Source organism: Gekko japonicus, unplaced genomic scaffold (assembly GCF_001447785.1).
Source record: "Gekko japonicus isolate JY-2015 unplaced genomic scaffold, Gekko_japonicus_V1.1 scaffold1500, whole genome shotgun sequence".
Lineage (NCBI taxonomy): Eukaryota > Metazoa > Chordata > Lepidosauria > Squamata > Gekkonidae > Gekko > Gekko japonicus.
Window position 1 is genome coordinate 104,652 of NW_015173177.1, and position 15,567 is coordinate 120,218.

The 15,567-nt window shown below is 45.4% G+C and overlaps 1 protein-coding gene across 1 annotated transcript in view; it reads left to right on the top strand.

Moving 5' to 3' along the window:
• Window positions 1–15,312, top strand: part of HMGCS2 (3-hydroxy-3-methylglutaryl-CoA synthase 2 (mitochondrial)) — a 30,658-nt gene extending 15,346 nt beyond the window's left edge. Inside the window, exons 4-9 of the mRNA XM_015422565.1 lie at window positions 6,041–6,205; window positions 8,012–8,180; window positions 10,155–10,325; window positions 11,359–11,465; window positions 13,973–14,098; window positions 15,206–15,312. Coding sequence (XP_015278051.1) covers window positions 6,041–6,205; window positions 8,012–8,180; window positions 10,155–10,325; window positions 11,359–11,465; window positions 13,973–14,098; window positions 15,206–15,312 — 845 coding nt within the window. The remainder of the gene's footprint in view (window positions 1–6,040; window positions 6,206–8,011; window positions 8,181–10,154; window positions 10,326–11,358; window positions 11,466–13,972; window positions 14,099–15,205) is intronic.
• The last annotated feature ends 255 nt before the right edge of the window (window positions 15,313–15,567 follow it).

Below are 15,567 nucleotides of genomic sequence, written 5' to 3' on the forward strand. Positions count from 1 at the left end.
TATGTAAATTATCAAAGCACCAAATTTTATGTCAAGATATAGTGTTTTTATTATGCTGTTGTTTGTATGCATATTTTAACTTCAGCATGGCCGTTTGTTAGCCGCCCCGAGCTGTATATTGGATGGGGCGGGATATAAATCCAATAAATAAATAAATAAATAAATAAATAAATAAATAAATAAAGGTCTCCAGGCCCCACCTGGAGGTTGGCAACCCTAATGAGGCAGCTACGTACCAATGTCAGGGTAGTCCTATGACATTCATTCATTCATTCATTCATTCAATAAATTTATATCCCACACCTCCCCGCCTTAGGCAAGCTCAGGGTGACATTATGGGCAGTTATAGCACAGGAGAAGTAAAAGACATGAGTGCTCTGAATGCGCCCTACAGATGGGTTCATTTGCAAATCTGGAAGGCAGCCCGTCAAAGAGGGAATTCTGTCAGGCTTCGTAAGCCCCACTGTATACATAGCAGTCAAATTAAATGTGCATGAATTCATACATCCAAATTTGCTGAGGAAGGAGTTCTCAGGAGTCTGGCGGGTGGGAAAATACATTTGTGTCACTCAAATGTATCCACCTCTCACAGGTTTCCAGGAATGTGGAAGGTCTTAACAAACTAGGAAGCTCAGTTTGTTCCACACAGAGCGGCAGACTTGTCATCTGGGACAATGGGCCCTTTCATGTCTGAAACATTAGTATGCTAACGTTGTTTTCAGAGTCCCTCGGTTGGTTCCGTGCCCAGATCTATTCCACATCACCAGTGCCCCAGAGTTAAGAATCATCTTTGTGTTCGTTTTGGAGAGTCACTCTACTGGCTGAACTCTGTTTAGGATTATACTGTTGAAACCCATTGCCTTACATGTTAGAAATCAAGTTCTGTAGTATTGTAACTTTTGTAACAAAAGTTAGAGGCATGGGACTGTGGTACAAAATTTCTTACAGTTATCAAAACTATATACAATACTCAATCCACAAAAATTATAGTAAATGGAGATATGACGCAAAACACCAAAATGCAGAAAGGTATGAGACAAGGATGCCCATTATCACGTTATTATTCATCTTTACATTAGAAACATTAACTGATTTAATACAAGAAAACAAAGATAACAGGCCTCGAGATAAAAGGAGAGGAATTTAAATTACAAGCCTTCGTCGATGACTTGATCTTTATATTAGAAGATCCAATAGTATCTATTCCCCATCTTGTAAAAACAATTGAAGAATACGGGCAATTAGCAGGTCTTAAAATTAACTATAAAAAAACAAACATACTAACTAAAAACTGTACACAGGAACAAATAAGCCAAATACAAGAAACGTCCACTATGGAAATATCAAAAAAGTCAAATATTTAGGTATATTATTAACTAACAGAAACAACACACTGACAGAAGACAATTATACCAAATTACTGACAGATATGAAGAAAGATCTTCGAAAATGGAAAGATTTTAAATTGTCATTCATGGGGAAAATAGCAATGTTAAGGATGAATATACTACCTAGATTTCTCTTCCTAGCTCAAAATCTACCAGTCTTAAGAACAACACAATACTTTAAAGACCTGGATAAAATCTGCAATCAATTTGTCTGGCATAAAATGAGACCTCGAATCAAATGGAAAGTACTGCAAGATAAAAAAAGAAAGAAGTGGATTTGGACTACCAAATTTATACTACACTTATAAGTATATACTACACTTATACTACAAAGCAGCAGCATTAGGATGGATAAAGGAATGGTTAACATTAGAGAATATAAGACTCTTGAACTTAGAAGACCATAACTTAGCTATGGGATGGCATGCCTATGTAGGTATGGAAAAGAAAAAATACATACACATTTTCAGCAACACACAATAAGAGGAGCATTAATAAAAATCTGGAAGGAAATAAAAAACCTTTTATTTAAAAAACCCCCCTAAATGGGTATCACCTTTAGAAGCTTTCATAAAACCTACTCTGATTACAAACGACAAAATAGAGAGCTATGAGACCTTACTAGATAGAAATAACAAATTGAAAACCAAGGAGAATCTTCTTTCACAAAATATAAAGTTGACATGGTGGGAAACTTTACAATTAAATACCAGATATAACGAAGACACAAAATAGGCTTCTATGGGACAAAAAATGATTTGGATAAGATTTGGTTGTCTACAAATGATAAATGATTCAAAGGTTATACAATTTCCTGTTAGATGATTTTACGCAAGATGAAGCAGTAAAAACAATTATGGTTACTTGGATGCAAGATTTAGGGCGTAATATAGATTTAGAATCTTGGTCCAAAATTTGGATGGTAGTAAAGTTCATGAGAGCAGTGCCCTATAAAGAAAATATCTATAAAATGTTTCATAGGTGGCACTGGTCACCTGATAAAATAGCCAAATGTTACCCAAATATGACAAATAATTGCTAGAAATGCAAAAACAATGTAGGTACTTTTACCACATGTGGTGGAGGTGTGGGATAATTCAGAACTATTGGCATAAAATACACAACATAATAATGGAAATAACAGATATCTATTTACCCTTCACACCAGAAGTCTTTTTATTAAATATGCTTCCTGATAGTTGTAAAAAAATGATCTGTATATGATAACTTATATTTTAGCATCTGCAAGAATATTAGTTGCTAAATGTTGGGAATCAGATAGAACACCTTCAAGAGATTGTTGGAAATTGTGAAAATGGACAGGTTAAATATCATATTACAAGGAAAAGATGAAGAATTGTACTCCAAAAGATGGACTAGAGTGTAGGCATGGTTAGATAACAAATTTGAAAACTAGACTCAAAATACTGTATACTTCCCCCCCCCATGCTGTTATATAAAAAAAACTATACATAAATATATATTAAAAAAAAGAAATCAAGTTCTGAGTATAAAGTACAGGTTACTAATGATGGCTTTTGAGTCTATGGAGCTATGTATTTGTCTGAGACACAGTGAATCCAGCAATGCCAAATGTGAATTTGACTTTCAGTAAGATGGATATCTTTTCCAGGTACTAAAAGTTACAAAAATGACTGGCTGTTTCCTGATTGTACTATCCTCCCGTTTCTCTCAAGGGCTAGGCTGTCCATTTTGAAGAAGCGGTTTTGTTTTAGCAAAGGAACTCTATTTTCTTAACAACGAAGTGCTACGAAACAAACCATTTGCCAGGTGCTCCTCTTAGTTTCCCCATCACTGCAGTCCCTTTGGGTTGTTTGATTTCTGTATAAAATTATGTCATGGTTTAGAAATTTAAATACCATAGTTATACAGGGCATTTCAAGAATGAAAGGCTGGGCTGGGTTGGAAATTACGTCCCTTTGGTCTAAAGTGATACCTTGTGATGCGGGATGTCGTCAGAGAGGGCCTTACTGCAAAGATGTGTTCTCCCAAGGCCTGGCCTTTCTCGTTTGACTTGCTCATGTCTGTTGTTAGGCTTGCCAAGTCCCGCCGGGGGGCGGGGAAAACCCCGCCCCAGAGGCCCGTTCCCCGGCGGCGGATCGGCCCCTGGGGGGAACCCCACCCCCAAAGTACGTGACGTGCACGTCACCCGGAAGTGACACAACCATGCCGGGCACGCTGGGGGCGGGGCCACAGTCATCCGAGGGAAAACTCTGTTTTTCCCTCGGATGGTCGTGGGCCCACCCCCAGCGTCACCAGCATGATCACGTCACTTCTGGGAAAGAGCCGGGAGTCCCCCGCTCCAGCAAAAGGTAAGACTTGGCAACCCTATCTGTTGTTGGGGTGCCAACCTCCCAGAATTACAACTGATCTCCAGATGACAGAGATCACTTCCCCTCAAGAAAACGGCTGCTTTGGAGGGTGGACAATATGTCATTATACCTTGCTGAACTCCTTTCACTCCCCCAACTCCACCCCCAAATCTCTAGGAATTTCCCAACCCCGTGTCTATGATGTCTCTTTAAAAAATAATAATAATAATCAGAAACAAGAGCTTTCTGACCAGGATTTCTGGATACTTGATATGAAGCATAATCTCGGTGGTTGGCAGGCCTGTCATGATTGTTAATATTTATGTGTCACATTATTATTTATTATTATTTATCAGATTTATTTCCGGCTCCCTCTCCCCTGAATGGGATTCAGGGCAGCTAACAGCATGTAAAATACACTCGATAAAAATAACACCAAAGATACAATAAATAAACTTTAGAAATATAAAACAATAAAGCTCCATATGGCCATTATTTCTCCCAATGCTTTAATTCTATGCATCTTTCTCTTTTCTTAATTAAAGAATACTTTCTGTCTTCGGAGCCTGAAAATGCCACTGGTCAAACTCAGGAGTTGTAGAATCTCCAAATGAGTAATACCAAAGAACAGACCTTGACTTCACTCCAAAGTAATCATTGTACTTTACCTCAGGCTGGAATTCCTTCCTTGTTTAAATAAGAAGCTGGCAATGACTCTACCAAAGTCTAAGGGGTACAGATAACCTCCGCTGAGTGCTTGTTTGGTGTAGTGGTTAAGAGAGAGGACTCTAATCTGGGAGAACTGGGTTTGATTCCCCACTCCTCCACATGCAGCTGCTGGTGTGACCTTGGGTCCGTCACAGTTCTCTCAGAGCTGTTCTCTCACGAGCAGTCCTCTCAACCCCACCTACCTCACAGGATGTCTGTTGTGGGGAGGGGAAGGAAAAGGAGATTGTAAGCTGCTTTGAGACTCCTTCAGGTAGTGAAGGGCGAGGTATAAATCCAATCTCTTCTTCTTTTTCTCTTCTTGTTGGTAGAATGATGAGATATTTACAGATATCAGTATTTTTAAACACTGTTAATTCTGAAGGGATTGAACCGCTGGTTTATGAGAGTGGCACACTAAGAGTCTAACTACACAATATGTCATTCCTGGGTCCATTCTTAGGTCTACCATGTGGGGCCTGTTAAGCAGATGTATGCTGGGAGTTCCCAAATGGAATCTTGAGTCTAAGGTCCCTGTGGGCCAATTTAGATCCTGGGCGCAACACACTAGGAGAGGGAGTTTAAGCCTTCCCTCTGTATTCCATTTTGCCAACCTGAAGCAGCCCCCGTGAATACTAATTTGCCCCACTGGCAAAGCTATATTGTTAACCACCTTGCCAAAAGGGAGGATGGCGGCTAATAAATATTTTAAATAAATAAACAAACTCACATGTAGCCTGTGCCTGGTCTACCCCTGTAGACCAGCAGCATATATAAGTTCCCTCGCTGGGGCAAATAGGAGCTCCCTAGGATGATTTCAGGTTGGGAAGACATTTTGAGAGGGGGAAGCTGAAGCCCCATTTTCCCCATCGTCCCAATCTGAACTGACCCACACACTCCTGAAGTTTTGTTCAGAAAATTCTGCTGCACGTGTGCTTGAACAAGGCCTAGTGATGGCGAACCTTTTAGAGACCGAGTGCCCAAACTGCGACCCAAAACCCACTTATTTATCGCAAAGTGCCAACACGGCAATTTAACCTGAATACTGAAGTTTTACTTTAGAAAAAACAACTCCTGCATTAACTTAAGATGATCCAAACAAAGTAAGGAAAGCAATCCCAAATGCTTTCATTTACTTAAAATTATTTGGCAGAGAATTCAACACTTTAATGATGGTCTGGGCCTGGCTGGGGCGATGGTACGCGTGCCCACAGAGAGGGCTCTGAGTGCCACCTCTGGCACCCGTGCCATAGATTCGCCATGACTGTTCTAGAGGTTTACGTTGTTACAGAGATGGGTTGCAACCAAGGTTACCAGATGCGGCCTAGAAATCTCCTAGAATTACAGCTGATCGCCAGGCAACAGAAATCACTTGCCCCAGAGAAAATGGCGGCTCTGGAGCATTATAACCTGCTGAGGTCCTGCCTCTCCTCAAATAGTGCACTCCTCAGGCCCCACCCCCAAGTCTTCAGGAATTTCCCAACCTGGGCATGGCAACCCTAGCTGCCTCTGTTATCCTCTTCCGTAGTTTGGCAGACTACTGATTCAGCCTGGGCCTTAGTCTCTCTCTCTCTCTCACTATCGTAAGAAAATCCATGGCTTCTTCCTCCCAAGGTCTCCGGGGAACCCACATGGAACACGTCTATGATTTCTACAAGCCAGACTTGGCTTCGGAATATCCCATGGTGGACGGGCAGCTCTCCATCCAGTGTTATTTCCGAGCTCTGGATCGATGCTACGCTACATACCGCAAGAAGATTGAAAGCCAGTGGCAGAAAGGTCTGTACCAGAAGACCAACGAAATGTAAAGTAACCCCTTCCAGTACCTTTTCCCAATTCTGTCCTGGTGGGGATGAGTCTCTATAGAAGGTTCCAGAATCAGGAGTTATGCAGCGCATGTCTGAGGAAGTTCTACCTAGGGTTGCTGACCTCTAGGTGGTGCCTGGAGATCTCCTACTATCTGAACTCCAGGTGATAGAGATCAGTTCTGTGGGAGAAAATGTCTGCTTTGAAGAGTAGATTCTATGGCACTGTGTCCGGCTGAGGTCCCAACCCAGAGCTGGCAAGCTTAGTTGCACCTCATGGGCATGAGCTGCTATTTAGGAAAGATCCATCTCCTTGGGAGAACAAGAAACTGCCCATTCAAGAGGTTCATATTATACAGTGCTGCAGGTTGGATATGGGCAGCTTTTTCTCTCAGTCTTGACCAATTTTCCTCCTTACTACAACCTTCATCCCACGTGACTTTTGTCCATGCAAGTCCCATGATCCCCAGCCCAATCTTTATGGGGGTCAAAATGGACCCCCTCCTCCCCTTTCAGCTAGCTTATTTCCAACCTGTGTGCACAATTTACAATGAACTGGACTTTTTTGCACGTTCATGGTGACACAGTAGTAACTGAAAAGGTTAATTGCTGGAAAAGTTAACAGCCAATTCTGCTCAGTCATTGGAAGTCATTTTGTTTGATGTTAATGTTGATTTTTCTTTTTTACAATTATGGCATTCTCAGCATTTAATTGCTGTGGCAAAATGGCATCAGTCTATAGCTACTAACCCATACCACAGAATCAACTTCCTGTCTTCTCCAAATCTCCAAAAATTGTGGTTAGTCAAAGGTTACTAGGGATGGGCATGCCACATGAACCGTATTTTTGTGGTTCAGTACATGGTTGAACCACAAACCGAATCACAAACTGATACAAACCAGGAGGTTGGTTCGCTAACCAACCCGGTTCATATTGGTTCATGAGCCATTTAAAGCTTAAGCCTCTACGTTTGGAAGCAGTAGGAAGCGAATAGCAGCAGAGGGAAGGTAACAGGCTATGAGGGGGAGGGGACAAAGAACTCCATCTTTTCAGCCCAGCACAGGTCACATGAACACATGAGGAGCCATGACTCAGTGGCAGAGCAGCTGCTTGATGTGTGTAAGGCCCCAGGTTCAATCCCCAGCTTCTCCAGCTATAATGACCAAGTAGTAGGTGACATGAGAAACCTCTGAGACCCTGGAGAGCCAATGTCAGTCAGAGTAGACAATGGGCAGCTAAAATAAGTGTCCATGGCTTAGTGCTAGAGCATTTACTTTGCATGCAGAAGGTCCCAGGTTCAATCCCCAACATCTCCAGCTATAAAGACCAGGTAGTAGGTGACATGAAAGACCTATGTCTGGGACCCTGGAGAGTTGATAGTTGATACCGGTCACAGTAGACAATATTAACTTGGACAGAACATTGGGCATATTAAATAAGTTTCCATGGCTCAGCAGTAGAGCATCTACTTTGCATGCAGAAGGTCAAAGTTCAATCCCCAGCATCTCCAGTTGAAAAGACTTGGTAATAGGTGATGTGAAAGACCTCAGCCTGAGACCACGGAGAACCACTGGCAGTCCAAGTAGACAATCCTGACCTTGATAGATCAGTCTGAAGCAGTGTGTAAAGCAGCTTTGTGTGTTCATTATTTCCAGGTCCGTTGTAGTCTGAGGTTTCTGTTTCTTCCACCACTACCATCACCCTCTGTCCTGTCCCTGGCTGTGGTTCCTGGCTGGCTTTCCACTTTCTAACTTTTTACATCTTTCTCTTCCGAGGCAGCTGGTATTAACAAACGCTGCACTCTCGAAGACTTCCAGTTCATGATCTTCCACACACCCTTCTGTAAGCTGGTGCAGAAATCCCTGGCGCGGGTTGTGCTCAACGATTTCCTGGCCTCTTCCAGTCCTGATGTTGAGAGTGGAATCTACAAAGGGCTGCAGGATTTCAGGTCAGTGAGGCTTCAGGAGTCCCACATCTAGCAGTACAGGCAGAAGGAGTGGGGAAATGGAGAGTGAGATATTACAAAACTTGTAAAGGGGAACACTGATGAAAAAACTCATCAGTGGGTGTCATGACACTTCTGGGCGATGTGGTGGGAATTGTTGGTGTAAGATGATATTATGACACGATGCAAGATTGTATTTGGGTGTGTGTGTGTAGTACTTGGTTCCCTAAAGGGAAATGACATTTCATGGTCACAGTAATAATATCTTTTAGTTCTCATCCCTACCTGAGATGCAGCCTGAGCATATATCTCCACATTCTACTTGCCCTTCTGCAAGGCTTGAGCACAAGGGCTTGACTTACCATGTAAAGCACCATCTACACTGATGGAGGTGGTAAGTGCCATCAAACTGCACATGATTTTTAGCAACCCTGTAGGGCAGGGGTGTCAAACATGTGGCCCGGTGGCCGTATCAGGCCCCCGGAGGGCTTCTATCAGGCCCGCAATGGAACTGGCTGTCTTCTGCTTCTTCTTCCAATTCTGCTGCTGCAGCGTCGTCGTAGGTTTGCAGTTTACAGATACACACCTGAACAGCATACTCAAGACTGCAATAGCACAGACATTTTGATGCAGTAATTCAGAGCAAGAGGTGTCATCAGCCACTATTAAATAAACAAAATAGTGCAAGAGTGCTAATGTTTTAAGCATGTTTTTATTTTAAGTTTAAAAAACCCCTTTGTGTTTGTGTCCTTTATAAAGTTGATATCTCCGCTACCTGGCATTACATTTTAGGACACACATGGCCTGGCCCAACAAGGTCTCATTTAAGTCAGATCCGGCCCTTGTAACAAATGAGTTCAACGCCCCTGCCGTAGGGTTTTCAAGGCAAGAGATTAACAGAGGTGGTTTGCCATTGTCCGCCTCTAAATAGCAACCCAAAGTCTTCCTTGGTAGTCTCCCATCCAACTACTAACCCAGGCTGACCCTGCTTAGCTTCTGAGATCTGATGAGATCAGGCTAGCCTGGGTCATACAGGTCAGGGCTAATCTACATCTGTAGTGCTCGATAAATGAAAACACACCTTCTGAACAGATGGCCGTGGAGCTGTCAGCATTTCCACAAGAGGATGCACTGACTGAAATGCCATGTAAAACTGAAATGTAGTCAAGAAAAGCACAGAGACCATTCCCATTAGAAATAATTATCCCTAGTTTTGCTAAACCAGTTAACAGCTGTAATGACTCTGGAGGTCCAGGTCCTCATTAAACCTTTGGGTGATGGCCTCAGACTTCTTGATGAATTCTAATTAAGCAGTTTCACACAGGAGTCCCCCCCCCCCCTTGAAATGTTTTGCAGGGATGGAGAATGGTGCCATAGAGCAGGGGTGGCAAACATGCGGCCCGGGGGCCGGATCAGCCCCCCGGAGGGCTTCCACCAGGCCCGCAGTGGAACTGGCCATCTCCTGCTCTCAGCTCTGCTGCTGCTGCTGCATCACAGCTTGCTTCGCCAGACTCTCTTAATCACTCAGCCGTTTCATGTTTTAACCTGGGTCCTAGGCTCAGAATTCTGAGCATGAGATTTTTGTGGTGAATGTCATTAAATCAAAAGTAGGTTTGCAGCTTACGGAGCTAATGTTTTAAATTTAAAAAAACCAAACTCTTTGTGTCCTTTATAAAGTTTATATCTCCGCTACCTGGCATTACATTTTATGACACACATGGCCCGGCCCAACAAGGTCTCATTTATGTCAGATCCGGCCCTCATAACAAATGAGTTCGACACCCCTACCATAGAGCGTCTGGGGAGGTTGAAATGTCCCATCCCCCCCCCCCTCCCCGGGTTCCTGAATGTGGCCATTTTTCATGTCAGAAGTAGTACAACTCTACAAAAGAACACAGAACCCAAACCAACTCAAAGGAGTATTCATAAGCAACAGTGCCAGAGATACCTGCAGTTCTGGCTTTTCTTCCCTTGTAGGAATGTGAAATTAGAAGAAACTTACTCCAGCAAGGAGGTGGACAAGGCTTTCCAGAAGGCCAGCCAAGAGCTGTTCAAGCAGAAGACCCAACCTTCCCTCTTCCTCTCTGCTCGCAATGGAAACATGTACACACCGTCAGTGTACGGCTGCCTCGCATCTCTCCTCGCGCAGTAAGTTGCACCCTCTCCTCCCTCCAGGCACACAAGCCATGGCTGTCTCGTTCTCTCCAGCAACAGATGCTTCCCACTCAAGTGGGCCCACATCCATATGGGTGACGATACAGATGTTGCAAAAAAGTGAATATTTTTATGGCACAATAGATCTTGTTTAATCAGAAGTCATGGCCCTCTGCACTGCAAAACTGTATCCGACTGCCAAATGTTTACCCTCTGGAATGAAGGGGGGACAGCTGGTTTGTTTTGCTGTTACCCAGCCAGCAGGAGAACATGGTAATCTTCCAGGTCATTCCATTGCTGATCTAAGAGTGGCTGTCCTCAAACAGAGAAGTTTCAAGGGGAGATCACAACACGAGATTGCTGAACTTGAGTTAATTCACAAGTTCAAAACATGGAACCCCCCGGGCTGAATAGGGACGTAGGATTCTTATCTGTCTATAGATGCTAATTTTCTGCTCTAATCAAGCTAATTAATACGAAAGTTATACCTCTGTGTCCTGAGTTCCTACTTTGTAACACCACCCCTCCCACCTTTCAATTGGGATATAAGGACTCAGAGATCTCCATTCCAACCTGTATCTGATGAAGGGAGCTTTGACTCTCGAAAGCTTATACCCCAAAAATCTTCTTGGTCTTTTTTTGTTGCTACTGGACTTGAATCTAGCTGCCCAATAATGGGATTCTTCTTCCAGCCAAAGGGCAAGAGGCAATGAGCCAATTGTCATTAGCTTGAGATCTTGGTCCTCTGTTTCACATCCACCATTTCCTGAGGCATATACTCCTTCGTGTCCTTTCCAACATATAATTTCTCTTCCTAATTTCTTGTGATGATCACAGGACGTCACCTGAGTGAACCTGCAGCCTCTTTCAGAAGTAGGTTGGCTTCTTTGTACAGATGTGATCTTACAGGAGCACCAATGTTCAGCTTTATGGCAGTTTCTAGCTGTGTCTCGTCTTATTTAGTTCCAGCCAAAGGGGTTTTTGGTTCAGTAACTTTGACTTAACGGGTTCATTTGAATTGCTACAGGTACTCTGCTGAGCAGCTGGCTGGTTCCAGAATTGGGGTCTTCTCCTATGGTTCAGGCCTGGCAGCCAGCATGTTCTCCCTAAAGGCGTCTGAGAATTCTGCTCCAGGTGAGTTTCCTCTTGGAACAGAGCTTCCTTTTATCTTCTTCCCGAAGCTGTTTTGTCTTGGAGTACATGAAGACTCTTTTGGGTGCTGAGAGCAGGGCATAATAGGTCACACCCAGCAATGCAGCTCATTAGCATATTTGGCCACACCCCATGCCTTCCCTTGTTCTGCCCGGGCACCCCGCAGCTGTGGGGAGCCCAGACAAGCCCCCCCTTGAAGGGAAGGGAAGGCAGTTTAAACTGCCTTCCCTTGGCTTGCCCGGGGACGCCCGGCGCCCGGGCAAGTCGGCCCTTGGACAGGCTGGGGAAGGCATGGGGAGGCATTTAAATGCCTCCCCGATCCTTCCAGGGGCCCCCGTGGCCTGCCCGCCTCAGAGTCACCGGGGTGTGTGTGTCGCTCTCCAGGCCTTCCCTCTGTAGCCACACACGCAGAGGTTTTGGCTGTAGTGGGCGTGGCCAACTCTGAAGCCAGCCGGAACGCCGTTCCTGTCCATTCCTGCCCCCAAAATAGCCCTGGCTGAGAGGGTCAAATTGTGTGCTTCTTGCCCTGGGACCTGAGTAGGGTTGCCAGCCTCCAGCTGGGGCCTGGAGATCTCTTGGGATTGCAGCTGATCTCCTGGTAACAGAGGTCAGCTCCCCTGGAGAAAATGGCTGCTTTGGAGGGTGGACTCTTTGGCATTGCACCCCACTGAAGTCCCTCCTTTTCCCCAAACCCTGCCCAAGAAAGCTGCTGTTTGCCTAGGGCTGCCAGGTCCCACCAGCCACCGGTGGGGGACGGGGAGGTAGGTTGGCCAGATCCAGGTTGGGAAAATCATGGAGATTTGGGGGTGGAGCCTGGGGAGGACAGGGACCTCAGAGGGGTACAAGGACACAGCGTCCACCTTCCAAAGCATCCATTTCTCCAGAGGTACATCTCTGTAGTTTGGAGATGAGCTGTAATTCTGGAAGATCCCCAGGTTCCACCTGGTGGCTGGCACCCCTACGTTTGCCCCACTGGAGCGAACATACGGTTATCACTGACGGAAATGCCAGCATCTCGTCAGAAAATTCAGGCTACCTGAAAAGGAAGGCAAACTGCAGTTTTTAATGTGTGATTCTTCAGTGCTGTAACACTCCTTGGCCGTGAAGTATAAAGTGCTCCCTGGCCCCATCACTCATTCCAGAGATGCTGGTTAGTCTTCATGAAAGGTATTGCATGGGGTTTTTTTTAGATGTCACTCCAAGATGTGGCCATTGCCAGGGCTTTTAAAGAAAGGGGGGGGGGGGGAGGTGCCTGAACTCTCAAGAGGGAAATGAAGTTGTCCATTTGTATACTGAAAACTCATGAACTTCTAATCATTTAACAAAGAATTTTGTCGAAGAAGAAGAGAAGAGAAGAGAAGAGATTGGAGTTATACCCCGCCCTTCACTTGGAGTCTCAGAGCAGCTTACAAACTCCTTTCCCTTCCCCTCCCCACAACAGACACCCTGTGAGGTGGGTGGGGCTGAGAGAACTCTGACACAAACTGCTCTTTTTCAAGGACAGCTCTGACAGAGCTTGTGACTGACCCAAGGTCACATCAGCAGGTGCAAGTGGAGGAGTGGGGAATCAAACCCGGTTCTCCCAGATTAGAGTCCGCGCACTTAACCACTACACCAAACACTACACCATAGGTTCTGGAACTCGTTCTGGCGTGTTGCCCCAGGGGAAGAAAACAACAACCCTGGCCATTGCCACTCACACAATCAACATACTTAAAGCTGCCTTATACTAAACCAGGCTGTTGACCCATCAGGGTCAGTACAGTAGTGTCAGTACTGTCTACTCAGACTGGTAGTGGCTCTCTGGGATCTCAGGTGGGGATCTTTTGCATCACCTCCCACTTGATCCTCAACTGGAGGTGCCGGTGATTGAACCTGGGGCCCTCTGCATGCCAAGCTGAGGCTCTACCACTGAGGCACAACCCTTCTACACCAGCCTTCCTTACTACCTCCCCCCCGCCACACACATTCTTTGCGAGGGTAAATTCTAGGAGAAAGGAGTAGCAAGAGGAATATCTGGCAAAGCTTTCCCAGGTGCCCTAACTCCTGGGGAAAATCAACCTCAGAAAAATCAATCTGAGAATGACACAAGCCAGGGAAATCTGCCCACCACTTCTCCTGGTCCATCAGCCCCCCCCCCCCCCAAAAAAAAACTGGCAGGCAACTTCAGCACAGGCCGCATAGAAATATGGTGAACTCTGTGTTAGACTGGCAATTGCTGTTTCGCCTCTCTCTGAGGCAGATGCCTGTAGTGCCCCAAAGTGTGTTGCATAAGGGTCACCGGGAAGCTTTAGTTTTTGGATCTTCCTAGGTCTAGACACTTGAAAAAGCAGGTAGAAGGTATGGGACAGACCAGGTGATTCATTGTGGGCCAATCCATAAGTGGCCTGTAAGAGAAATTTTATTAACCCAGGGAAGGACAGACTCACACAGCTCAGAGGAACGATCTGATTTCTGCCATGGAATGTATGTGACCCTCTGTCTTGCAGGCTCCCCCCTGGAAAAGTTGGTCTCCAGCCTTTCTGATCTGGGGGCTCGGTTAGACTCCCGCAAATGTGTTCCACCAGAGAAATTTGCCGAGATGATGAAGATCAGAGAGGAAACTCATCATTTGGGTGAGCACAAGATAACAGAGGACAGATTTAATTTTTCCTGGAGTATGTATACGGCATCTGCTCAGTGCATCAGAGGGTCCCAAGACAAGCTTCCCTCTGTTGTTATCAAAGTTGCTGAGCTTTGTGAGGAGACAGTTGGTGGCTTTACTTGACAAAAAGATGGAATTTGGTTGGCTTTCCCAGCACACCAAAGCCTTCATTTTCCAGGCCACCAGTCACAGGTCAGGTAGAGCCAGGGGTGGGTCCCTGGAAAGCAGTCAAAGTCGAAGCAAGAGAGACCAAGTCAAGAGTCCAGTCCAAGAGTTCAGAGCCAAGAGGGCTGTTACCAAAGGGTTGTCCAAGAGGCATAGTCAAGCAGTCCAAGGGTTACTCATGAGCAAGAATCAAGCAGAACTAAAAGCCATAGTCAGAAACCAGTCCAAGGGTCACACAAGCAAGGCAGGTTCTGAGGCTGTGGTCACAGAGTCAATGGTAGAATAACGTGTTACCTCCACACCTAACAGACTCCCTTGGCTGTTTTTATAGGCAATGTGCCTAAGGGTTAAATTTGAAACCAACCACTCAGGAGTAATTCTGCAACTACTCAAGCAGCTGGCGTTGGGCCAGGAGGCCAGGAGGCGAGCACTCTGTCGACTCTCCTGTAGTTCTGCTCCTAGCCTCTGTCTGTCACTCAAAGGATGTGGGTGATACTGGGGGGCTGGGAACGATCAACTTAGTTTCACCTGTCAACTCAGGGCTGGAGACTGTCAGTGGCTCTGCACCAGCTGTTAGCTGTGACTCATGACCAACCTGCAGTTCCTCTTCCCGCTTGCTGGCTTCTGCTGACTCAGAGCTGGCTATACGTGGCTCCTCTTCTCCTGAGGAGTCCTCACTAAGCCCTGGCTGCCCCTCGACAGTATCTCTACTAGGTGTTTGCAGGAGAACCATAGTTTTCCAGAGCTGTCTTCCTCAATATCTTATACTTTCATCTCCTGGGGACCTGAACTGTCTGCCATCAGCAAACATGGTGGACCAATCAATGCCCAAAATCTACACAGAACGGCATGAGGATAACTGTCTCCCCAGTCCCTCCTCTACATACTTACCTCTTACTCTGTCTTTCTTCAGTGGACCACACTCCCCATGGGTTGAGCAGTGACCTGTTTCCAGGGACCTGGTACTTGGAACGAGTGGATGAGAAGAACCGCCGGAAGTATGCTTGGAGAACACTGTAGGAGAGGAAGAAGCTGCCATCCCAGTAGGTAAGGCTCCTGGGCAGAAGAAGCCATTATGGAAGAGAAGTATGAATGGGTGGGATGTCACATGGTGAAACAGATAGACGGTGCATGACTTTTTGGCAAGGGGACCACCCGTCCTCCTGGCCTTTGTCTTACTCTCAAGAGAACCCTTCTCCAGGGACATCAAGAGCAGCCTCTCTTGGTCACTTCCTTTCAGACTGAGAAAATTTTGCCAGAAGCCATAAGAAGGTT